The following is a 27520-nucleotide window of genomic DNA, read 5'->3' on the forward strand; positions in this document are numbered from 1 at the left end:
ATGATTATTGAGAAAAAATTTATTGATAATTAATTTTAACTAAATTTTATTCTCCAAATTCTATTACAGAACTCCAATTATAACAATTACGAATAGTCAGCATTTTTAGATCTTTATAATCTTTATTGTTGATGTGTTGTGTCTATGTCCTAAGAATTACTATGACTTTAGATGTCTGTAAAAAGAAATAAAATATAAATTTATTGATTGCATTTAAATACGTAAATCTTACACACTGATTAATAAATGAAAATTAAGTTAGCCGACATTTAAAAATTTTTTTTCTATTGAAAAAATTATTACAAAAAAATTAAAAAAAAAATTTCGTTTGTAAAAAACTTGAAAAGCTATAAGTGCAATTTTTAAAAAATATTTTTTAGTTCTAATTTAGTAAATAAAAAATAATCAAAAAATTAAAAACGTCGGCTTACTTTAGTATTATATTAATAAATAAATATTAAATTATACTAACGATTAGCCATCTTGCACTGGCGTAGAGCCTCGTTGAAACCGTCACAGAGTGTGAGGTCTGATTGAGTCTGAGCGCACTCCAAGAATTGCTTAACTTCCCAGGCACATGCGCCACCAGGAGTGGATGCTATGCTCTGCTGAGGAGCTGCTGCGGGAACAGCAGCTGGTGCAGCAGCAGCAGCTTCGCTGGAGTTTCCAGAGAATAATCCAGTCATAGCGTGTCCAAGAGTGTGTCCAATAGCGACTCCTCCAGCAGTAGCTGCCATTTGTCCCATCAATGATGGCCCTTGAGACGGGGCCATCATTGGAGATGGTGCAGATGGTGGGGCATGTGCTGGCACCGAAGATGGTGGTGGTGCAGCTCTTGCTGCTGGAGCTGGAGCTGGTGAAGCTCTAGCTGCTGGTCGAACTCTAAAAATTTAATTCATTTTTTAAGATCGTTATATTGAGCAATATGATGAAATTTTTTTACGTAGTTTTTAATCTAAAAGTTGTAGGTTTTCATCTAATAGATTTTTGTCCGCGACCATGGACCTTGTGACTGTGACGTAATGAGTCATTTATTAATTTAATGTAATAACTTTCATGTTTTTTTTTTTCGAAAAATTGGTAAAAAGTTAAAAATATGAAAATAAAATATGTGTAAAATTACTTACGTCCTTGGTGGAGGTCCAGATGCACGTCCTCGTCGTGGCATGATTATCCGATTTGATTAGATTAAGTTTAAAGTTTATTATTGAAGTATTCTCTTCAGTATTCACGTTAAAACTGAGGGCTTACTCTCACGCTTCAGCTGAACTTTGTCGATAATGTCAGATAATGTTGCGTAAGTGTCTCAAGCTTCTTTGTGTGAGTTAACATGGCGTCGGCGCAGTTCTTCTTTATCCGTAGTTCTCGAAATTTCTCTAACCTACAATATTTTTTTTTTTTTATTTGCATTGCTGACTTGAAGTAAAAGTTTTTTATAATTTTTTTATTTTATACATTTTTTTGTATAATTAATTTTGTCTGGAGAAAAAATTGTAAAATTTTGTTTGTAAATTTTTATGAAAGTTTGTAAGTAGAGAGAGTCGCTAGTAGCTATTTTTTTAAGCGCTTTTGTTTAAAATTGTGATAATATTCATTCATATAATATATTATTTATTTATTTATAAAGCAGAAAAAAGTTATTTTCTGATAAATGATGTAAATTTTTGAAAAGTGAAATAAGATGTCGCGGATTGTTGCAATGATAAAAATACATACAGTAAATAATCATGTGACTGTGATGCAGTAAGTGTAATTGTTTGCTTCGTAACGTTCTAAAAATACGCGAATTTTGTCGAATTTGATTTTAAAATCGATGACTTTTTTTTTTTTTTTTTTTTTTTTTCAAAATATTGCAATGGGTTTTATTTTTTGTGATTCTAAGTAATTTAAAAACTCTGAAAATAATTTGATATAAATACGTCAGAACACTTTAAGTAATTTGAAGGCTTTAAAATTTTATATTATTTTGTGAATAACAAAAATATTTTATGATATTTAAATTAGTAGAAATTTAAGATTTTTTGGTTTTTTCTATCAACTCAATTATTTCATGAAAAAATTAAAAATATACATTTATAGAAGATAAAAAAAAAGTTACAAGTACAATTTTATTATGAGACTAAAGTTAACTGACATTAAGAATTTTTTTTTATAATTTTAAAGCATAATAATAATAAAAAATTAAATAGAAATTAAATAGAAAAATTGAATTGTTATAAAAATTAGAAAATATTTTATACTTGTTTGTAAAAATTTATTTACTTAAAAAAAAATGTAAAATGTTCAACAATTGAAGTTTTATAGTATTTTTTGTAGGTAATAATTTTTTAATTAATTAATTAAAGCACACACAATTATTTTTTATATTGTTGAGTTTCCAAATAAAAGTTTAAATTTTCGCGGATTAAGGAAGTATAGGACGTACAGTCCGTTCACTGAGTTTCATCTCACAATGCATATATATAGCTATACTATAGTACGTGACTTGAGAAGGATTAATTTTGTTTGAGACTGTACTTTCAGAAAACTTAACAAGTTTTTACTAGTGATTTAATGAAATTTAGCTTACCGAAATAATCTTTTATGCATTAAATAACTATATTATTATCAAATAATTGATAATTTATTTTAAATTTAAATAAAATAATAAGTTTTTTAATTTTAAATACTTTTTAAAAAGTTTGGCAACGCAATAAATTTTATCGCGGTTGCGCATGCGTTGACTGCTCTATTCGTGTTTGTGATGTGTACGTGTGTATTATGTTTACAAGTAATGCTATTAAAAATATTAAAATATTAAAGCATTAAAATATTGATTATTTAATTATGTTATGTTTTATAATAAATAAGAACAATTTTATAATACTTTTCTTAACCTATTTCATTGAAGCTTTAAATTTCCCGCGCGACCCACCATGTGCGGCATTGCCGTCAACATAACCCACATTTGCTATGGCTGACTATTTTTTAAAAATTTTATTTTTTCAATAATTTCGAAAAATTTTTTTTTTCTTACAATGACTTTTTCGAAGCTTTCTCATTATTTTTTCATCGTGAAATTTATTAAAACAAGAATAGTTGTGAGATTTGGTACATATGTCATTACAATGTTAAATGACCTGTTTTAAATCTTGTTTTATAACTAAACTATGAACCCTAGGTCTCTGAAATTTTAACACAACACGTATTAAATATATTTCTATCGATCCTAAAAAATTTTAATTGATCTCATTATTTCGACTTAACTCCTATACCTCCCTAATTCGACGTTCGGATACATTCGTAGAATGTCGCCAAAGATCGTGTCTCTTCGACCAGGTCCGTAGAAATTTAAATCTAGTCGTTACGATTTACATTATTCTAAACTTTTAAACACGTAGTAACATTCGATGGAATCTAAAGTGATAATAAAAGTAAATTTTAATAAAAATGCCATCAAGAAAACTAAGTGATTGTCGAAATTTAGGATACGACGTAATTTGTGACATACGTAAAGGAAAAATAGATAAAGCCCGAGCACTTATAGAAAAGCATGGCCTAAGATACTCTGAATTGTGGTTGCAAGGTTATGTTCTCCTCTTTGAAGCTCTCAAGAAACAACACGAAAAATTAGCAGAGTACGTATTAACGTTCAACGACGTCAAAATAAATAATAAAAACAAATTTCAGACAGATACTCCGTTGCACTTAGCAGCTTCAAACGGGTACGAGGAGATCGTTAAGACTTTACTTGATCGTGGTGCGGATGTCAATGCTTTGAACTCTCGAGGTAAGACTCCACTTGACCTTGCCGCTGATTCTAAGCACTTTTCCATCGTCGAGTTAATTTTACTCCAGAAAAATGTCGATCTGTCATCTTCAAAATTGCTCAATTATCCTCTGCTGCACAGTGCGGCTAAATCCAGCGTGATTATTGTTCAGAACTTGCTGGATAAAGGTCTGAAAGTCGATTTTGTCAAAGATGGATTGACTTCACTGCATCGGGCAGCGTTCAGCAGCTGCTTGGCCGTCGTAAATTGCCTTGTAGAGCATAAAACTAATGTCAACTAATAATGCTGAGGTAGTTGAGTTTCTTTTGAAAAAGGGCTCTTCCATTAATACCATTAACAAAGATGGAGCAACGCCGCTTAATCTCGCTTTACTCACAGCTAATGAAGAAGTTATCAATGTCTTCTTAAGACATGGTGTTGACATAAACACAGTCATGCAAAGTGGATTAACCCCTTTGCAATACGCAATCAAGCATAATAAAGAATCAATGGTTCTCATTCTGTTGAAACATGGGGCTAATATCAAAGTTTTAAATAAAAGTGGCCGCAGTATTTTAAATTTTGCTCTATCATACGATGTATCATCTCTAATCATTTGGGAAAACCTCGTGAAATATGGAGCAAATGTCAATGCATTAGATAAATTCACGCGGGAGTCAAAAGAGTCTTTACTTCACCTGGCAATTAATCATGGGAGCCCTAGAATGTTAGGAATCATCGAATTTTTAATCAAACATGGTGCTAACGTCGATGCTGTTGACGCTACTGGCGCTACACCGATATTTTACTCTATAAAAAAAAATCGGTTCGCTAGAACAGTCTCTGAATCTGCAGTATTACTTCTAAAAGCCGGTGCTAATGTTAATGCAAAGAATCTGAAAGGTGAAACTCCGCTTCACGTGGCCTGCGAACTTGGTAACGCCCACAATTTTAAAATTCTGTTGAAATATGGTGCTGATATCAATTTGCGGTGTTTAAATGATATGCTGCCTATAAAAAAATTAACTTTTATAAGACCTGGTGTAGTTGAAATAGTAAAGTTAACTTTTATGCGAATTATTTCTTTGCATTTAGCCGGTCTATATTTTGATAAATACTTCCATTTTGAATTAACTTGCTTCAACTGTACACCCGATATTGTAGCCCATGTCATGAAGAAAGAGTGTAAAGAGTTAAACGACTTAAAGAAGAAATACATTGCTTGTAATCTCACGTTCTATAGCCTACTCACTAAAAGTTCACATGAGTTGGCTATTTATAGACGAAACCCAGTAATAAATAAAATTATTCAACCTATTGATATTTTGGAGGTATATCCCACTTATGGTGGTATTATTCTATGAAACTTGGTTGAAGCTTCAGCGAGGATGAAAATGATTGAAGAATCTAAGAAACGTGATATTTACAGAATTTTTCCGAGAATACCAATCGAAATGACTGATTATATATTTAAGTTTTTAAATAATGATGATTTTTCTACTCTTATTCAAGCTCTATAGAATTATTTATCCTTATTTATTCAAATTTTTAATTGATTACTTATTTTTTAATAAGACTGCTATTTATTTATTAGTCTTTAAGATTAATTTATTAATATTTAAAATTTTATACATTTTTTATGTGAACTATGTTATATTTTTACAAATTATAGATATTTAATTAATATCGAATGATCAATGCTGTGTGTACATTTAAGTTTTTAAATGATTTTTTTATTTTAATGATTATATAATTAAAATAAGTTTTAGTTTTAAAATAATTAACCAAAAAACAAATACTTTGACTACAAAATGTAATATTAAAATACACAAGATTATATTTACTGTAGTTATATTTGTAAAAATAATTAGATAAAGATTCAATGATATTTAATAAAAAAAATTTAACATTTAAACTAAAATAATTTGAATTTTCCTTATTTCTTCAACTTTAGATAATAAAAAGTGTTAAAAAAAAAAAAAAAAAGATGTTTTATCAAGTCTGAAGGCCGACCTTGGTCTCCAAATCAAGAAACGACTACTAAATCGGTAGGTCCTTTCAACAATCCATTGTTCCTCTGTCATCTACTCAAAACATATATATCTCAATCTCACAACAATTGATAGCATCATATCGTAAGTACATGCTGTAATTAAAATAAAGTATAACTTATAACATATAATATTATTAAAACTTCAGCATTGTTATTCGTTATGTAGCCGAGCGAAACTTCCGTGTTTGATTAGCCTCGACACGACTTACCGAGCGTGTCAACTCGAGGTCCTTAAAAGTATCGATTTTTTTTATTTACTTTATTTATCATTGAATTATAATTTGTCAATTTATCATCCGAACATTTGCTTAAGACAATTCTCACTCAACTCCACGCATTACTTTTATGGTCAGATTGTTGCATAATAACATTGTAAAAACTAAAGCTTGGCATAAATATGTTTATAATAATGATTGATTGTTTACATTTATCTAAATTCTTTTTTCCCTTAAAACTACAATACTGACTAAAAAAAAAAAAAAACTAATCATTTCTCTTGTTTACACTAGAGTACAACAGGATATTTATCACAAACTTATCTTCTTTTTTCTCTTTTCAGACACGAGGCATCTAATGAATAATAAATCAAAGCAAAAGAATAATGAACGCATTGATATTAATGACGCATCAAGTGCTGACTGGTTTGATCACCCATCAATAAACAAGGACATCCGCTGAGAAGAAAAATATTTAAAATAAATTTAATAAAACAAAAATAAAAATAAAGCTAGATACACAGGTTAGTCAATTAATTTTTACTGTCAATTTATTTTCGATTGACGACCACAATTTATTAATATTTATTTTTTTTATCTCCAGACTTGACATTACGATTGGATATAGCTTCTTCCGAATCTTCTTTATCTCGGTTTCCTCTACCACGACCTACCTTTCTTATCCGTGCCAAAATCTTAAATCTAAAATGCACAATATTTAAATTCGTAATGCAAACAATTAGCTTGAGCAAATAAAAGAGTTCAGTAAAGCAGCTCGAAATAAGACTAATGACTCAAAGTAAATAAAGCGATACACAGCAATAAAAATACATACAACTTGTATTTGATACACTGATACTTACACGTGCATTACATTTATTACATACTATACAGCCAAGTACTCAATGCTGACCGAGATAGCATGCACAGGAATTACGCGTCTCTCTCTCTTACGTCGCACGTTTTATCTCTGTCACTTGACATGACACAGAACCTCTGCTCAGCAGCATCACTAGCAAGTATAGAGCCAGCAGCATCTACATCGTTGATCGTGTGGCTACAAACTTGCACGCGCACAGTACATACGTTGTTGTCGTGTAATACAGTTCTTCTTTCTTCATTTCTTCTTCTTCTTCTGCTTGTACAAGACCACCACCTTCTATTCAGCAAAGCTTAACTGACGTAGTTACAATTCAATGTGTCTTTATCCTCGGCGCTGGTACAATAACGTCAACCAAAGAGTACCCCCAAGACGAGGAAGACGTCGACGTCGACTGCTTCAGAGTTCAGTTTATCTTGTGATTTCAACAAATGTGAATCAATCAATGTCATTGTCGCTGTTTCAACACATTAAATCTGAAACACGTGCTCATATACCAGTTACTTGAATAAGTGGGACTTTAAGATAATTATTTATTGCAAAAATAATAATAAATATATAAAATAATAAAATTCAACTCACATTAATAACTTGATTTAAAATCAAGATGATTTTATTGGAGAATCTGGAAGACGTTCCCCGGATTTTAGAAAATTCAGGTAAGCGTTTTGAGATAAATAGATAAGTATAATTTATTAATTGTTTATTTTTTAAATTATTCATCTCTGGTTATATTGAATTAATAATTCAGTTTGTTTATTCATTACGACATCTGAAAGCGCGCGTCTCAATACACGTGGCTCTATTACTATTATTATGTATATATATATATATATTGATCTTCAGTATCATCTATTCTTTGTTTAATTAAAAGTAATCTGGCCACCTGAAAACACTCAATAATTTATTTAGTATAAATAAATTCCAATAATTCGGATCGGTTAAAGGTAGAGTGACTCACTGTGGTTATTGTGACTAATGCTTTGTAAAATCCGGTGAATCATAAAAAATATTGTTTAATCTTCTTATCGAGTTCTATTTTAATTTTTAGTATGAAAAAATTTTAATTCAAATATTTTTTTTTTTATATAAAAAAATTTATTATTTTGTTTACCCTGCGCTAATTATTTTTTACCGTCAAATGACGTAAATAATTTTAGACACATATAAGCTTCTTAGAAATTTAGAATGTAGATATAATGTTAGTTATGTAGTCATTATAATTGTAATGGAACGGGTATATAAGACAGGAAATAAAGATAGAGACCCAGTGAAAATTGCGCACTTCTTAAATCATGGCGAACTGCCAATGACAAGTTTCAGATCTTTAACTGCTATATAATCCTAGGTATAGGTTTTTTATTTTAATTTTTTTTTAATCGATTACTACATTAGACCTATCCAAGCCAATACATAATTTATGAAGCAAAAACTAAATAAATAAATTTCCAGGAAATAAAACTTAAAACCAGAATTCCCGCGCTTTCAAGTAACGTCAACGTTAGGATTAATGAATAGATTTATTTAATGTTAATAGCAGTGATCAGATCATCTGAGCTGTTTGTAACTGTTTTATTGGTAATATTATTTTTAAAATGAAACATACCAGGAAAATAATCAGCTGTGGGATCCACGCAATTGTTATCATATCAGCACGCGATGTTCTTCTTATGTTTATTTCTTCACTTGTATAAATTTAGCTAAAATAATTTTATTATCATTAATAATTATTTAAAATATCATCCAGACTATACTAAGTTTAATAATGTTGACGGCCTTGGTAAATGAATTTATATTTCGGATAGAGACCTTACCTCGAAAAGTCTTTGACTGGATCGTCGTCCATTTTTAAATACTTTATCGCGAATTTATGACGTCCTTCTTGTCGGATTATTTATTTAAACTGTTTTTTATTTATTTAAAAATTATTGTACGACATTGCGGTTGTATGAACCCGGGTAAAGTTTTACGAGGCCAACAACCTTAACGATAAATTTAGAAATATGGTCTACGTTCGATGACTTGGATTAATGCCATAAAGAAAGCTACAATATAAAAAGTCTATATATTTATTTATATACAAATATATTCATTATTTTTAAATATTTACCCATACAGGACAATACGACGGGGCCAGATGTGGGCCATGCTTGGCGCAATGCTGTCTATCTCTGGCCCATGCTTGTAAACCCGCTTTGGCCCAGCCTTGGTAGAAGTCTGGAGTGATAACAGGGTGCCAAGCTTGGTTGCCTAGACTAGCTCAAGCATGATAACCAAGACTGGCCCAAGTTTTTAACCCAAAGCAAGCTCAGGCTTATTCACCACTATAGAATTTACTAAAAGAAGTAGATTACAAAATATATTTAGAATTTAATTGTTTAATGTGAAACCAAATTAGTATTAAGAACCCAATTTCGAATAAATTGAATTCTCTGAAATAAAATAGTAAAATTCTACGAAACCGTTAAATTATTTTGTTTAAAATGAGTAGTTGTTAGTTGAAATTATATAAAAAAGGAACTTTTTAATTGTCAATAATTTATTTCAATTTTGATGTAGAGCTAACGCAAGTTTTGACGACTTATTTTAGACCTAACTATCGCTAATTACAGAAATAAAGTGAAAATCGCATTTACCCTAACCGAGATTCGAACCCGAGCCGTGCGCTTGCCAGACTGACCACCAACCCCTACGCCGTACGACCGATAATGTAACGCACATCTCACCATTCATATAAGCTAAATCTAAATGGTGACAGAGTGTGACGGTTTATTATTATATAATTTATGTTATTTAATATTGTGTTTTGATGAAAATTATCTATTTTTTACAAATAGTTATTAATTAAAAAAAAAAAAAAGCAAAAGTCAAGTTCTTACATTAACTTTAAACTTTTTAAATCGTTTTGTATGTTTTTAATATCATATTATAATATTTTAATTTTTTTTTTAAGACCGTATCAATTTTGACGATATACAATTGTTTTGTTGAAATAATAAATTTTCAATTTTAGCATTTGCTATAAAATATTCGTTAAGTAATAAATATTTACTGTCCCAAATTCTATTACTTAATGATTAATTAAATTTGGATTTCCCATTGAATGGCCAAAGTTAGGTTGCCCAATTTTGGCTCAAGTCTGGGTTGCCATTCAACGGCCAAGGCTAGGCATCTCAGTCTTGGCTAACGCTCGGGTAATCATTGAGTCGGCCAAAGCTAGGTTGCTCAGTCCTGACCCAAGTCTGGATCGCCATTGAATGGCCATGGCTGGGGGACTCAGTTCTAGTCCAAGCTCGGGTAATCATTGGGTTGACCAAGGCTAGATTGCCCAGTCCTGGCCCAAGTTAGGGTGACTCTAGGCTTGGCCAAGGCAAGGTCATTCAGTCTTGGCCCATATTAGGGTTACCATCCAACGGCCGAGGTTAGGTTACACAAACTTGGCCCAAGTTAGGGTGACTCTAGGCTTGGCCAAGGCTAGGTTATTCAGTGTTGGCCCAAGCCTAGGTAATCATTGGAATGGCCAAGGCTGATTGCCCAGTTATGGCTCGGGCATGGGACAATATAGGTTTGCCAAGATGGGCTTCCCAATAATGTCCCAGGTATGGCCCCGTCGTTCAACTCTGGGGCTTCCTGTATGGGTACTTGTAATTATCGTTCGTCATTGATGTTTTGATAACAATCACTAGTGACATAAAGTTTGTTTTAAAATTTTCCCGCATTACAAAATCATTTGATAAACAAAAATATTTTATTTATCAAAACAACAAAACAAATATCAAGTGCGCACTTTAAATGCGTAGTTTTTCTTATCCGGCTCCAAGAAATTTTTTTTTTTTATTGACAATAAGTACTATCAATTGATATTTTTTATTTCCTCAATTTTATAAATGCGTAGTTTTCTTAAATAATGTTCTTTTGTTTAATAATATCATTGAGTGTCGTAGTTGCCACTTCCTCCGGTGCCATCGAACTCAATTTCACAACCTCACGGTGATAAAAGAAAAGTAAAAATAACATTATAAATAAATAAATAAATAAAAATAAGCTTGTACATAAAGTCTAAAATAAATATGTGTAAGTTTGTATAGTAAAACGGGAGATGATAATTGTCGCGAATTGTTTCATAAAGAAGAAAAGACAATGACGTTTCAAGAGGGTTTGGATATCTTCCAAGTCATGTCAATGAATTAGTCGCCTTTGATAACAAAGACCCGCGAGAATATCACAAAATATACCGTTAATAAAATATACTACGTCTTAAGGTGGGCGTTTTGTTTAAAAAAAAAAATATACCTCTCTTAACAATATAAACTTTACCGAAATAGAACGCTCGATAATTAATAGCTCATACAAAACAAAATTGAATAAACCTTTAGATACTAGAATTATACTAACTAAGAGATCATTAACATTTAAATTGGCTAATCAATAAGATTTAAATAATTAATCATCCTACGATTTATTAATAATATCCAGACATTAAATCGATCGAATTTTTGAACGTTGCTTGACGACTTTAGGCATTATTATCTATTAATAATTAATCCACTTCTCCAGTAAATTGCGTAAGCTACATCCAGGTAACAATGTGGGAATGTTAATCCCTTTAATAAGGAAAACAATAGCTCATCGATATAATTAAGCGTCCGTAATCTGAATTATGTAATTATTACATCACTCGGCAATTTATAAGTCATTTATCTTTCGTTATTTATTATTTAGTGGTTATTAATTGCACTAGTGAAAGATTTACCTTTAAAACTGGAGGATAATTATTGAGGTTCGTTCTATTTGGATATATGTTTATATATATATATGCATATATTGGGGACGTTATAAAGATTTAAAAGGAGGAAAAGTAACGGGGCGAGTAACGGTTCCAAATTTTATTCATCATCCTCATACTTGATTGTAAAAGTACCATACCTCTTTTTCTCTCCTCCTCTCACGTCTTCATTCTTCTACATCTAGTCTACTATTTATACAGTTATTCCTAAATTTCATATTATACAGAAACAATAACGCCGTTTAATAACAATGTTGCTCAATTTTTTTTTTGCTAAATAAGTTTATAAATTACCTTCTCATAAATATAATATGTATATTATTATTTTCTTGTTATAATTATCGGATTAATTTGTTTTTACACACATTTGCGTAATTTTTTGAGATATTGCAAGTTTCAAGGACTTTTCAGAGAGCGTATTCTGAAAATATTAACAAAAAATATATTATTGATGGTCAAAATGATCTTAACATATTTTTTATAAGTTTTAGTTCTACTGTAATTAGTATATCATCTTCAAGCAACATTTTATTATTAATGTCTAGAAATAAATATTAAATCATTTAGAATATAAATTAAAATTGTAAATTTTAAATACTTACAATGTTAATTTGCACCAAGTTTGATATTTTTTTAAATTTATTTTTTTCGAAATTTGTTGTATTTTAAAAAAATAAAGAAGAAATGTAGCTTCAAAATTCTTATAGAAAAAACCAGATAGTAAAAATATTTCGATTATACAGATAATCAATGAAAAGACTTATCTTATCTGAAAATTATAAAAAAGTATAAAAACACATTATATACAAACATAAATTAAGCAAATTATCTGTTTCAATTAGTAAATTAAATTATATAAAATTAAGAAATTTAGCAGGCCATTATTTATTAGCAATTAAAAGTGAGCCAACGATTTGCAAAGTTTCATCACCCAAGTGTATTGATAAAGAAAAAAAACAAACCGGTGCGGTGATAATTTTGTCCGTTTTATCTCAGCTGTTGTTTCCCTCTATTTAGTGCCCCTCTCTGTTAAACTTTTTTTACCTTGAACTATAAATGACGCGTCGTACAGTGGCTTATCCTCGAGTTTTCCGGACAATTGTATCATGATTCACATGCAGTGGTCTTCTAGGAAAACATAAACTTATTCCAGCAACAATATACAGTCAGTGCATGCGTGATGTGTACATACACGTGGTTTTATTTCATACGTCATGTGCATTAATATTTTACTAACCTATTCTGCGGTAGATAAAAAGTTCACAATCCTGTTCTTGAATTCCGGAAAAATGACTCGCTCCATCTCCCACCAGTTCCATGAATAATTCCAATCAATTATGTTTTTCAGAGCTGATGGACCGACAAAATAAAAGAAGAAGATTGACGATAGCTTAAATAGATACTTTATCAATAATTATATTTGATTTAGCGTTATTCTCGGTTACTGGTATACGTAGACAATCCAATGGTTCCTATTGGTCATTTCCAGCACGTGAGATCACGCCTTCCATGTGTTTACATTTAGTTCCATGCCTTTGTCTTTATTTGTTCGTCCGTAAAAACTTATTCCCTCTCTGTTCTCTGTTCATAAGGTAAAACCGCGCGCATTTCAATTCTTCCCGCGCACGCGTTTGCGCATGCGCAGCGCTACAAATTAATTAGTGGCGGGGAAAATTAAACGGACGATACGATAAAAATGATTGGCGAGTTTGTGGTCATGGTGGGAGTTTACGTGGGTCTGTAGTGAGTCTACCGGTAGATGATGCTCGTCTGTGAGAACATGCAGTCAGAAAGATAGAGAAACTCATCGAAGAATCACGAATTACTTGTAGTGTGCTCATAGTAACTCATCACCGTGATTAATCACCTGGCAATTAAAAATTTGTCGTTGCAAAAATAATAATAAAATATAATAAAACCGTCACTTAAATTTCAAAATAAAAAAACCGGAAATGATAATAAATTTAATAGTCGTTATTAATAATTCGGACGCGGAGAATGGAAGTGATTTTTTACAATACAGTAAGAATAAAAAAAATAAATTGCGTTGATAATATTTTTAATTATTTTTATTAATTTCAGATTATTTAGAAATTTATCGCGGTTTTTCTCTCGGACACGGATTAATACCTACGACTCCTGTTTTATCGGCAACACTCCTCGAAGATAACCAAAATTAAACCCTAGGTTACAAAACTTGCGATTTTACGTAGTTAGTGGTCAAAGTTTGTGCTGAAATAAAAGCTAGGAGATAACTTGCGACGGAGAGAGATAAAGTAACATAACGTAGGAGAGCTGAGAGTTGAGTGTTGAGGAGGTGGTGTGTTGGTTGTTGGTGTCGCTCGAGAATCGCCGCGTGAATAAAATACCGGGAGATCACTTAACCCGACGTGAGTCCGTGAGGACGAGTGGTAAAAATTTCCGAGGTTTTAATTACTTTAATAAAACTAATTAATTATCGGTAGGTGTTTATTATATCCATTAAATAATTACTTTATCGGATTAAAATTACCACGTGAGTGTTTGATCTGTTAACCTAAAAGTTTTATTTGATAAATAGGAAACTAGGTTCGCTCGTAAGCTAAAGCTGGTTATTTCCCAACTACGGAGTGTAGGAGTTACGTGATTTTAAGTGACGACGGTTTTATTATATATATATACATATAAATAAATAAATAAATAAGTACGTGTAAATACATACGTACAGCTAAGAGAGATGGGTGACGCGGTGATGAAAATGTTCATGGGATTCGGTGCCACCGATCCCATGGTTTTGGCCACTATTTTTCTCGGTGTTGCTGTTGTTATCATTGGATTTATTCTTGGACGACGTTCTGGTTCTTGCGAGAACACAAGTAAGATATTGTTTCATTCATTATTTATATTTAATACCTGATGCATCATCAGCACATTGTTAATTGCAGATTCTGATTCTGCGCAACCTGAAATCCCGCGAAAATAATACAATTTTTAACCACTGAATTTCAAGTTGAGTACGCGTGTACTGAAACTGAAAGCTACTTGGAGCCGATGATAATCGGCTGGTTATAGTGGAAAAAAATGTTAAATTCATTTGATTTGAGTCACCCAGGGACACGTAATTTTTTTTTTTTATGATCAAATCACCGGCGTTTAAGAAGACGCGTCAGAAAAAAAGCCTTGGGTTTTTAATTCGTTAAAGATCTTAAAGTTTTTTTTTATAACTTACTAATATTTTTGGGAACCCTCGTGTCGTCTTTCTCAAGACTCGGGATTATAGTTTTGCTTTAGCAACCTTTTTTGGCGGCAGCTGCACAAGAGAAACCGCTTAACTTTAACTGGAGCGACAGAAACAGAAAGAACCGGCGTTTCCGAGAGGAATGCCATAAGATTGCATGAGTACGAGAGAGACCTGAGGAAGTGAGAGAGTACAATGAGGACCCGTAGCAATACCACATGCAGGGGAATTCATCCTTATTTTATTTTATTTCATTAACAATGCGATGCGGTGGTGGTCCTACCCATGTGTGTAATTTGAAACTTTGAATTTTTACGGCGCATTAGTTTTTTTTTTTTGTTCATATTTTTATTTTATTTAGTGTGTAATTAAAATTTTATTTTTAAAACGGATAAAAAATATTAAAGCAGGATATTGATTTACGATTTTTCGAGTTGACTTTAAATTATAAATATTAAAACAACGTGACAGAAAAACATTAAGAAGTTACAGCAGCTAAGCTCCCTCGATTTAACCAATAGCGTAAAAATAAACTTGCGATGTGTTATATTTATCCTCGTTGCGACTTACACATTGCATCGGGTTGGCTCTTTTACTTCTTCTATATCATTCGTATTACAGACGAGTAGTATAAGTAAAGGTTGAAAAAAAAAAAATAATAATAATAATAATAGTAACAATGAAAATAATCATCCAACTGAAATAAAAGGAAGTACATAAAAGACATGAGGCATAGAAAAAATTAGCTTGCATGTCTGATGTAAAAATACTATAGATGCACATGTTATATATTAGCGAAACAGTGAAAAATAACTGAAAGTGAATCGACTTTACATATAACGTTAAACTTGTTATTATTTTTTTTTTATTTTAATTCAAAGTACAGCCCAAGAACGATAGACTTGTCGCCACGTGGTGCACTTTATTAAACTTGTATGCATTTAAGAGCACAAGCGCCCACGATATGATACGTATTTAAAGTATTATACATATTGATATATGTCACTGTTTTTATTTTTCAAGTACGTATTGACTTAATAGTAATAAATGACTATTTGTAATTAGGCGGTTAATAACTAGTATTGTTTTCCATTGTAAGATAATTTTTCTCTGATAATTATAATACAGAAAAATACTTTTGTGTATTGTATATTTATTGTTACAACGTGATGTATCTGTATTTGCAATGGTTTTAATGGACAAGTTGACTTTGGCTTTACATGCTCAACTTGGTTGGCCTTCCAGCAGGTCAGGGAGCTAAATGAATCAGCATGCTTCAAGTAGAAGAGAAGTATGTGGTGTATGAAAAGGAAAAGAAGAAGAAGAAGAGCCAGAGGAAGAAGGCGAAATGAAAAAGTTTATGCATACGCAAATTAATATATATATATAATATTATTTCAAGGCAACGTATCAGTATTTTATTTATTCACACATTTTTGGCGACGATTGCGTTGGCGTCTTGACTTTGTGAATAAATTATTGCTTAACTGAATTTTTTATTTATTTACTTTAGTTAGCTTTGGAAGCAGAGGAGTAAATTTAAAATTTTTTGTTTCGTAGGGCGTAAATCGAATAATCTGTTTAAACATATATATTTAAACAGGTAGTTTGAATGCTGGGTACAAATTAGCTATTGAAAACGTACGCTGAATAGAAAATTGGTTTCCTATTAGTTTTGTTGTGAATGGAATAAATGTACTGTCGCGGCTATTATTATCATAATTAATTCAAATTTAGAATCATTTTACCATAACATTAAGCGTGTTTGGTGCTATGATTAACGCAATTATTGGGAAATAATATGATAATATAAAACTGTTAGAGTTGAGCCAAAAAAAGCCGGCCCAAGTTTTATTAACTAAAGATAATATTTTCTTCTGGTATATATATATACATATGTATTCTTATGATGATAAACACTGACAATTGTCAATAAGACAATGATTAAAAAGTCGGCGTGTTTATTTTCTGTTGTCTGGCCGTAATTCCGCGGTCGTAAAAATAAAATAAAAGATCAACAAACGGGAAAAATTTATATATATATAGTACTGTTACATTTTGTGGAGCTAACAAACAAATGTCATCGTGTGACAGTCTTATCACGATCGTTGATGAATTGTTATTTTTAGTTATAAACAATATTATATCCGCAATTGTTCAAAAACTGGGTTGACTAATTTCAATACGATAAAATTAATAATAAAATTTTGGATGTGTTTTTTTTAATTACGTGGGGCCGCTGTGAATAATATTAATACAAGTGTAACTGGTTGTCCACGGTTATGGTTTTATTTAAAACAATATTTTTTTATTTAAAAATCTAACTGCGTAAAATAATAACGGGTATATTGATACTGAGTGCGTAAGTTTAAATGCACAAGCAAATATTTGTCCCGACAGCCTGCTAAATTTATAAGTATTTTTTATGCTGCGCAATTTAATTATCATTAAAGCGTAATTTTAATCCGAAGAAATTGAAATAAATTACAAACTTCTTTATGCTTATCAGCGCGTCTAACTATATAATCTGATGAAAAGGGTAAGAAATAGATAGAATACATAAAATACATTACATGTCGTGTAAATATTGTTTTTCTTCGACCTAAAAAAAATATAAATACAAAGGAATACACTTATTTGAAAGCACGTATCAATGTTACTGATGGAAAATCGATAGTTACCATAGGTTACTATTTCATAACTTTTATTTTCTATTAAATTTTCCTCGTGTCCTTAAATTATACCTCGTGTTTAGTTTGTACACAACCGATCCTCTATCTGTATTTTCCGCACGGACAAACTCAATATTATATTGATACATCTACCGGGACTATGCATTTTATATTTTTATCTAGATGGAGATACCGATTCTATTTCACGTAACAGAATAAAAGCTTCACCTTATATCAAATGTAGTGAATAATACATCAACATAAATGTATAAGTTTACTTTATGATATTTTAATTCATTAATATTATAATACTAATTCCCGATTATCACCACTGATAATTCTGGATATCAACCATTGCATAATAATGATAATAATAGTAATGAAGAACTATGAAATGGTTCAGTAATAATTTACCGACTATCGGCGACTATAAATAATTTCATAATTTAATGCTTCATTACCAGCACGAACATCACGTCATGTTTTTTTTTTATTTTTCCTCGCATATATTCAAAATCCATAAAATGCCAATTAATATTATTAATTATTTTAATTATCAGTAATAAAAAAATCAGTTGAAGCAATTAATATTTTATCGAATAATTGAACTTTTTAATCTATAGGTGAGCCAAAATCTGATGAAAAAATTCAAGAGCCAGATAATCAGAAGCCAGTCAACACCAGCGATCGCAATATCGCCAGTAATAAACGCACTAAGAATAAAAAACGTCGTGAGGCTCAGCAAGAATTTACTCATTCATGGGTCGTGGGCACTCTTAAGGGCCACACTGGATCAGTCTTGGATATAAACTTCTCCGGTGACGACAAATTTCTTGCTAGCTGCGCTGAAGGTATTTCTAATTTTTATCTTGCCTGCTCACTTTTATTCTTTCATTATTATTACTATTATTATACTAATTATACACACACGACCTTTAGTTCCTCTATTTCATTAATTTCATTCAATTCCCAACTGTAATATTTAGCCCCGTATGAATAATCTGGACCACCCGTTGCATCATTCAGCACCTAGACTTAGAGCTTAATTTATTCACAGTTATTGAACTGCGGTTTGCCCCAATTTGTAACAATCCCCTTCTTAGCTTACGTAATAGAATATTAATACGTTAAATTAGTTACAGTAATTTCATAAATTACAAAATTTTTTACTAAAATTATTATGATTAAAAAAAATAATGAATGAAATGATTAAAATCTGTACCCACACTGAAGTTGATAAAGAAATCGCAAATATATAAATATATATTATTTCTTTAGTTAACAAAAATAACTCAATCATGTTAATGACACTCTTTTCGCGCTCTATTTATTTTCGATCTGAATTTTTTTAATTATAAACGTACTTTTATTTATATTATTATTCATTCGGTAGTCAAATGTTCTAATTTGAATTATAATACAAATCAATGTGATTAAAATTATAATTACAATTACATTGAATAAAATAATTTAAAAAAAAGAGTTTCTATTTGAGAAACTATAGACTTTTGTCTTTTTGTTCTATTTAAAATAATACGTTCAATGCTAAATGTTTTTTATCTTGTTACCAATAAGTATATACTCTATCTAGAAGATAGTAATAGGCTTAAAAGTAAGTACTTTGGCCATGAAAAAAATATTTATGCAATTGAAATAGACTTTTTTATTTATATATTTTTTGTCACTATGATGGATTTTGAATAATTGTTATCATCCAAGGTCAATTGTTCCTTACATTTTTTGTTTATTTGTAGAGTACTAAAAACATAAACGTATTTCAAGGAAATTGTACAGTTAACAGTATGGAAAAAAAAAAAAAAAATTCAGTTCAAGCTTAACCCCTCAAGATCTCTGAACTTGGTGGTTTAGGTCACGAATGCTCACCTCAGCTGTTCATCTTTTAACGAATGACTACTAGTACTAGTTCTTACATTACATTGCATTACATTAGACAGGCTGTACGAGTCCGCGGAGAATAGAGTCGTAATCGTGGGTAACGGTAGTCTAGAGTGGGTTACTGTGGCTCCTTACATTAGTTACACGATGGTACTTTGCTGAGACCCCGTTATCGTCAGGATATGGGGGAATTATTTATAAAATAATTTACAGTAATCAAGTGCAATGAAAGCAACTTTAATTTTAAATTATCTCCTAGTACAACTAGATAAAAATAATATATAATATATGTCTAGCGTATTTATATCACCTTTGAGATAATTATGTTTTATTTCATTTTTTGGAGCATGCTTTTACGAAGCTAGAAGGTGAAAAAAAATGTATAAAAATGGAAATGTACATTATTTTAAATGTAAAATAAAATAATTCCGAGGAAGAAAGTGATTAAATGAAATGACTTAATCGCATTCTTCCTGTTCAATTCCAAATTACGTAGACCTTCGTGACAGAGAGATCAAGAAAGATTATGTTTTAAGCCCGAGAAAACATTTCCTCGCGGTAAAATGATATATACAGCTAGCTTAGCGTTATTTAGATACACTTTGAGAAAAGAAATGAAGGAAAGAGTCACTACTTTTTCTTCTTCCTCTCTTCTTCTTTAACACTAAACTCTCAAACGATTTCATAATAATCCAACGGTATCGGACAACCGTGCGAACAGGAATCGTCTTTTTTCCCGTTATCGTACTTTAAACCTTAATATTTATAATTTTTGTCGTTAATAAATTTAATAGTTCACACATTTAAATTCACCGACCTTGGCAAGTGTTGCTAAGGCAATAAGTCTGGCTAAAAACTGTATGTAAGCTATTGCGGTTAGATCCGCTAATAATTTATCCGTTCAAAGTTAAGATATTTGCTCACTAGAAAATTATAAATTATCGGTCATATTATAAGTCAGACAGTGTCATGCATACATACGCTTTTTAGTTAAAACTCAGATGCTGCTTCTGAAGATACTAAGTCAATCTACTTGTAGTAACCTTGTCTATATGCTCTCATGATCATTATCATTATCCATCTAAGATTTTATAAGCTTTATCTTACTGACATTGACTTTGAGATCGTCACTCTGTAAAAAAAAATTTTTTATCATTTAGAATTGGTTTTAAACTCGACGAATTTCACAATTATTTCATGTCCCACTTCCTGTAATAGAATTTGTTTGAAAAGTGTCACTAGAAAAAATTCCACGATACGGGTTATTTTTAAAATGTTATTTCTCGCGCCTGTATGTTGGAATTTTTTCTTAATCCATCTAAATTAAAGCTAACTCTCAGCGTGTTGTTTACACTGATTACAAGAGTGCTGAATTAACCATGAGTTAATTTATAAGTTTATTAATACGTAAAATAATCAACTTCAAGGTTGGGTACCAAAAAAAATATTTCTGATGCATGTGTTTGGTATACGTGTGCCTAATTGATAGATTTATTTCTACCTTATGTCACTATAATATATTTGTAAATAGATATATGCGTATTTATTTGTGAATAAAATATAAGAATCTATAAGAATTATAATGATGAATACTTTTTTAAAAATTTCTTTTTATTAGCAGAAACTTGGACATTAAATTTTTTTTTTTATATTGATTTATTATTATTATTTTCGACTAGAATTCATCGCGTGTTTGCTTTTGTTCTTTGTTTTAATTATTCAATTAAAAACTTTTCCTAAGTTAAAAGTATTATTGCTAATTATATGGCGCTTTATATTCTGGAGTTTAAATATGATTTTAGGTAATTTAATAATGTACAGTGTGTGTATCTAATTTAAATCTTTGGAAAAAATTTTAAATGTATGTAAAAGTGAGACTATATCCAGGTTGCTAATGATCAGTTCACTATAGTCAATTAGTTGCCAATTTGGTTAGAGACCCTCATCCCTCAGGTGAAAATTTCAGTTTAAACAGAAACGTGGTCGTAAACAGTCGATGATTTAAAAGTTAAAAAAAATATTAACTTTATTTTTTAAACTACTTCTCAGTTATTAAAAATTGTTAATTATATAAACAGTGTATTATTACGATAATAATTTACTATTATTATAATAATTAATCAAGGTAAAAAAAATTTTTATATTAATATTTATTGTATTTGATAAAAATTAACACGAAAATTGTCGGGAAATTTTTTTGATAGCGTATAAGTTTTTGAAAAATTGCTTGTTTTATTTAAATTCAGAATAATTATTTATTGCCATTAATTGAAAATTATAATTATATGGTTTTTGTGAGGGTTAGATTTTTTTTTTCAAATACGTGATCACCACGTGTATGGGTAAAATTATAACCAAAAAGTATTATATTCAATTACTTATTTTTTTCATAGAGCTTTGTATCTATAAAAATATATTGCAATGCATTTCTTCTTAAATAATATTATTTTTTAAAAGTAGAATAACATAATTTTTACACTTTAACAACCAACTAGTTATTGATAACTAATAAAATATAATTCATTTAAGAAGCCTGAAAAAGTTATCCAAAGAAACAAAAAGTCACAAGTCAAAAAGAAACACAGATAGAAAAATTAACTTGATTCAAGAGAACAAATTCTTGAGCTAAGATAAAATTATTAGTTTAACAAAAAATTCTTGACTCAAGAATTTATTCTCTTCTTCCGAGAAATTTATTCTTTTCCTTATAGTAATTTTGGTTTAAGAATTTTTGTCTTGAGTCAAGTTAACCTTTCTACCCGTGTAAAATAAATGTAATAAAAGAATTATAATTTAATGTCCAATTTTCTACTAATTTAAAAAAATACACGATTCACGGAAAAAATTAACTGTTGCTGCAACAGGAGGCAGTCATGTTGCAGCAACAGGATTACCACTGTTATTGCGACTTAATAGTAAAATATACACTGAAAAAAAAAATTCTTGACTGGAGTGTAAATTTTCTTGGCTCAAGAAAATATTAAGGAAGGTTGAAAATTTCTTGAATGAAGTCAAAGTTTCTTGGGCCAAGAAAATTTTCTTGAGTCAAGAAAATTTTTTCTTGCTCCAAAATAATTTTCGTTTTCCTTAAAATTTTCTTGGCGCAAGAAATTCGTTTTTTGTGTGTAGTTGGGTCATTCCATGTCAAATTGACCTACAGTTGGAATTGACCCCTTTTGATTTGGATAAATTTTGATCAGAAATTTTCTTTTATCATATAACGAACTTCTGCCAGACGAAAAAAAATTAAAAAACTTTATTCAAAAGATATGCAAATTCAAAATTTCGCTATTTTTTCAGTTTTTTAATTTTGTTTTTGGAATATCTCGAACGTTATTGTAGATACGGGAATGGCCTTTCGTTTGTTTGAAAGGGGACACTTGGGGCTATTGAAAAAAAAATATTTTGGAAAAAAATTTTGAAAAATGCCAAATTTGTCAAATTTTAAATTTTTGAAAATCGTCAAAAATTTCGATTGACATTAAAATTTTGGCTCAATTTTTTTTTGTATAATACCTTGTACTGATCTTAAAAGACCCTGAAATTTTTAGAACTGTGTGTTTTTTTTGTAAACATGAATTTTTGAATTAAAAAAAAATTTTTTTCTTGTTTTTTGCAACTTTAAAATAAGTTAATACTTAAATAACTTTTAAGTAAAGTTATGCAGGTACATAGTATTGTGATTTTGAGCATTAAAAAATTAAATTTACAACGTGGAAATATTAAATAATAAATTAATTTCAATTTTTTTTTATTTTTTTGAAGTAATCTTAAAGTCAGGCTTAACACATGATATAGTTTCTTATTTTTTTTAACGCATGATATATTTTGTCCGTTTCTTCACTTCAATAACAGTTTTTAACGTCAAATAACTCAAACAGATATAAATTTCCAATAAAAATCAAAAATCATATGATGAGAAAATCAATTTTGTTTTGTTTTTTCGAATACTTGTTTACTTACAAATTTCTGTACATTAATGTTGCTCAATCTCAAATTTCAAATCATTTCCATCTTAAAAAGACGATAAATGGCGTCGAAAAATTTAAATGAAGTAAAAAAACGACGAATAATAATTATATCATGCGTTAAGCCTGACTTTAAGATTACTTCAAAAAAATAAAAAAAAGTTAAAATTATTTTAATATTTAATATTTCCACATCGTGCATTTAATTTTTTAATGCTCAAAATTACAATACTATGTATCTGCATAACTTTACCTTATTTAAAAAGTTGCAAAAAACAAGAAAAACGTTTTTTTTTTAATTAAAAAATTCACGTTTAAAAAAAAACACACACAGTTCTAAAAATTTCAGGATCTTTTAAGATCAGTACAACGTACTATACAAAACAAAATTGAGCTAAAATTTAAATGTCAATCGAAATTTTTGACGATTTTCAAAAATTTAAAATTTGACAAATTTGGCATTTTTCAAAATTTTTTTCCAAAATAATTTTTTTTTTCAATAGCCCCAAGTGTCCCCTTTCAAACAAACGAAAGACCATTCCCGTATCTATAATAACGTTCGAGATATTCCAAAAACAAAATTAAAAAACTGAAAAAATAGCGAAATTTTGAATTTGCATATCTTTTGAATAAAATTTTTTAATTTTTTTTTGTCTGGCAGAAGTTCGTTATATGATAAAAGAAAATTTCTAATCAAAATTTATCCAAATCAAAAAGGGTCAATTCCAACTGTAGGTCAATTTGACATGGAATGACCCAACTATATTTTACTATTAAGTCGCAATAACAGTAGTAATCCTGTTGCTGCAACAGGATTTTTTTCCGTGTTGAATAAGGATTCTAATACAACATTGAATCAAATTGTTCAATTGTTAATTAGTCAGGTGGATTTATATTTTATTTTTGTGTATAATAAAGATTGCAGCTTGTTGCCGAAAGAAACGCTGAAGGACAACGAGGGTGAAGTGGTTAACAGTTCAGCAAAATCCTCACCGTCAAGCAGTCATAGCAGCAAAAAGTCGAGCAAGAAAGATCCAACAACCAACAGAAAGAAAAATTCCAGCCTTGTCAACAAATCAATGGTCATCCGAAGCTGCAGCAGTAGTATAAGCAGTAACAGCAATAGTAGCAGCATGGAGTCTGTTTCCTCAATTAAAGACCAAGCTTCGTTGAGTCGCCGCCAGAAAAAAAACAGACGTGCGAATCGTGACCAAAATCAGGTGGATTTAAACGATTATCATCGCTTTCCTTGCAATGATAATTGTATCAAGCCCACAATTTATCATTATCCTTTCCAATACACATCGATGTACTCGGAGTCGTTTGTTTCGCCATTAATGATAGCACGTGGGATCCAAAATCAAGAAATTGATTCTGGAATTCACAATCACGTGAATGCCGTGTTTCAAAAAAACAACGCGGCATATAGACTCAATTATGATGTATACAATCGATCCCATTATAATTCTGTCCAGTACAGTGAATATCGCGAGTGTTTGAAGTATATGAGCCATTCTGCGCTCATATCTAAGTTGAAAAGTTTAACCCATCCGACCAACTATTTGCAGTGTCTGGGTTATTTGTACAAGAAAGATCTCAACAGCAGTAGTGTTTCTTTCCTTCACACGCCTCACTGTGAATTGATACAATTCTTCTATAGCTATTCGGAAGAAGATAGAAAAAAATTCAATTACAGGCAGAGGAAATATTTGAATGTTAATGCCAAAATATTCATACCCAGTGGTCTGAGTTACAAACCAAAGAGTTGTTCAAGCATTAGCAACTCGGTTGAAAGTTCAGACTTTGAGTCTGAAAGTTCTTCAGACAGTGAAAAAAATTCAGAATCCAGCGAATCATCAGCGTCGCATCAGATGAATTCTGATGAAAAAGTCGATCCGATGCTGTTGATTTTGAATTACTTTGAAAAATACAATAAAAACAAAGAGGATACCGGTGAACGTGAATGTGCAAGATGTACTAAAAAATTTTACATCAACCCATTGACGGAAGACTATATCGTGAAGGAAAAATGTATTTATCATTGTAAAAGTGAAATGGATTTATCTCCGATAAGCAACAGCAAAGTTAGAAAATGTTGTCAACGGCCAAGAGATTCAATGGGTTGCATGGAAGCTGATTTTCACGTGTGGACTGGAACCAAACCAGGTGTAAATGGTCCTTTCTACGAATATATGTGTGCACAACCTTTGAAAAATTCAAAAAACAGACAAATGTATGACGTGATAGCTTTGGACTGCGAAATGTGCATTACTAGCCAGGGCTTTGAACCCACGAGACTCACAATTGTGCAATTAGACGGATCGATAGTTTACGACGAGTTCATAAAACCGGAACATAAAATAATCGATTACAATACGCATTACTCCGGTATTCGTGAAGGAGACCTCGTGCATGCAAAAACTCTTCAAAAAGTCCATCAAGATTTGAAGAAGTTAATTCATGCCGATACCATAATAATTGGACACGGTTTGGAAAATGATCTCAGAAAATTGAAAATTTATCACGAAACTGTACTGGACACAGCATTTATTTATCCACACAAACTTGGGTTTCCGAATAAAAAGAAGTTGAAAATTCTCGCGGAAACAGAATTAAATCGGACAATACAAAGTGCGGAACATTATGCCTACGAAGACGCAAAAGCAGCAATGGATTTGGCCCTTAATAAAGTTTTGGAAGATGTGGCGAAACGAAAATGAATAAATATTTAGTTATAGGAACTTTATAATATTAATGTGTGGTGTTACGAGTGTTATTATATACAAGTTAAGTGAAGTCTGTGATACATTTATATGTATGTATACTAAAAGTGATGTTTACATTGCCCACCTTTACTTATATACAACTTGTCTTCATATTGAAGAGACATTGTAAGCAAGTGTTATTTTGTCATTTATAATTATTCGCAGTATTCCATAACTAACAAAATTATATTCATTTTAAACACTTATTTACTCTATTACATACTCATTTGATTGACATTTATCATTCTTTACTCATGAGAGACTTTTAAATATTCAATAATGTTAATATTGATGAGAGGTATTTTGTATATATATATAAATGTATGAGTGTTGCGCGATTGTTGCAATAAATTTTAATGTGATTTTAAATCTGTACAAACTTATCATGTTAATTAATCATCATTCGCTTCAAATTTATATTATTTTTCACTCATTTTTTATTGGCAGCATAATGTATTTATTTAAATGTACGAAATTTAAACCGTATATTACCACACATCAATTCATCTAATGAAGAATATTCGATTATATTTTTTTAACTGATATACGAACGAAAATATTTATGATTTTTTTTTTCTTAAAACAATTAATTTTTTAATTTTTACGGCTGTGCGCTTCCATGAATCTCATGTTGCGAATATTTTATTAAAAGGTGATTTAAAATTTAAAATAAAAAAAATGAAAAAAATAAACATAACAATGTAAAGTGTCTTAAAAACATATGACGTATTGATTTATCTTTTTTTTTGTTTTTTAATTATTTTGTCTTCCGTTTTAATACTTCTGTTTTGATAAAGACTAATGATTAAAATGTTATACTTATAAGTATAAGTAAACGCGATAACAATTTGTCTCATTTTTTTTTTTTTTTTTCGTTGTTTTGTAATTACTGTGTAAAAAATTACTCATAAACTTGATCGTAATATTAAAATTATCGCTCTATAATAATTGAGATATTATCAAGTGTAGATAATTAGGCTACGGTCTATTTTGATAATAAACGAAATTGATTTTAATCACCTATTTTTTAATTAAAACAATATATCTTCACGTTCCGTTGAAAACAAATTTATTAGTTGTTTTTCTACACAAAAAAAGTTTTCAACTTTAATTTTCATAATCTTATTTATTGAAAATATACAAACGAATGTTATTTGTAAAAAAATTTTATCCCAAGATAAATCAATACAAAACGATATTACTTATAGGTACAACATATAAAATACTGTATATATAAACCACTAAGTTATTAATGTAAGATTATTTTTATAACTATTGTTTTAAGACTTGATATACTTATAATGTAAATGTAAAATAGA

At 30.0% G+C, this 27520-nt stretch overlaps 2 protein-coding genes, 1 long non-coding RNA gene and 1 pseudogene across 8 annotated transcripts in view; 2 read left to right on the top strand and 2 right to left on the bottom strand.

Moving 5' to 3' along the window:
• Positions 1-29: 29 nt before the first annotated feature.
• On the bottom strand, positions 30-1288 carry LOC123273330 (coiled-coil-helix-coiled-coil-helix domain-containing protein 10, mitochondrial). The gene is made up of 3 exons (XM_044740737.1): positions 1128-1288; positions 473-882; positions 30-175 (listed from the first exon to the last, which is right to left on the bottom strand). The coding sequence occupies exons 1-3, from the start codon at positions 1166-1168 to the stop codon at positions 168-170; spliced, it is 459 nt and encodes a 152-aa protein (XP_044596672.1). The 5' UTR covers positions 1169-1288; the 3' UTR covers positions 30-167.
• Positions 1289-3277: 1989 nt separating this feature from the next.
• On the top strand, positions 3278-5324 carry LOC123273355 (annotated as a pseudogene).
• Positions 5325-5555: 231 nt separating this feature from the next.
• LOC123273370 lies at positions 5556-13040 on the bottom strand. The gene is made up of 11 exons (XR_006511311.1): positions 12921-13040; positions 12646-12811; positions 12286-12452; positions 11978-12104; positions 10540-11890; positions 8712-8942; positions 8504-8597; positions 6562-7373; positions 6338-6476; positions 6012-6268; positions 5556-5895 (listed from the first exon to the last, which is right to left on the bottom strand). It is a non-coding gene; the product is annotated as an uncharacterized LOC123273370 (long non-coding RNA).
• Positions 7186-27520, top strand: part of LOC123273136 (transducin beta-like protein 2) — a 40464-nt gene continuing 20129 nt past the window's right edge. Inside the window, exons 1-5 of one of the 6 annotated variants that reach the window (XM_044740381.1) lie at positions 13460-13705; positions 13766-14144; positions 14244-14538; positions 18196-18423; positions 24355-27239. In XM_044740381.1, the coding sequence (XP_044596316.1) occupies positions 14400-14538; positions 18196-18423; positions 24355-26156 (2169 nt within the window). In that variant the 5' untranslated portion in view covers positions 13460-13705; positions 13766-14144; positions 14244-14399 and the 3' untranslated portion in view covers positions 26157-27239. Of the gene's footprint in view, positions 7557-7712; positions 7733-13459; positions 13706-13739; positions 14539-18195; positions 18424-24354; positions 27242-27520 lie in introns of those variants that run through there. The other 5 variants (XM_044740399.1, XM_044740371.1, XM_044740408.1 and 2 more) reach the window with 5 other exon arrangements.

Source organism: Cotesia glomerata, linkage group LG1 (assembly GCF_020080835.1).
Source record: "Cotesia glomerata isolate CgM1 linkage group LG1, MPM_Cglom_v2.3, whole genome shotgun sequence".
NCBI classification, from domain to species: domain Eukaryota; kingdom Metazoa; phylum Arthropoda; class Insecta; order Hymenoptera; family Braconidae; genus Cotesia; species Cotesia glomerata.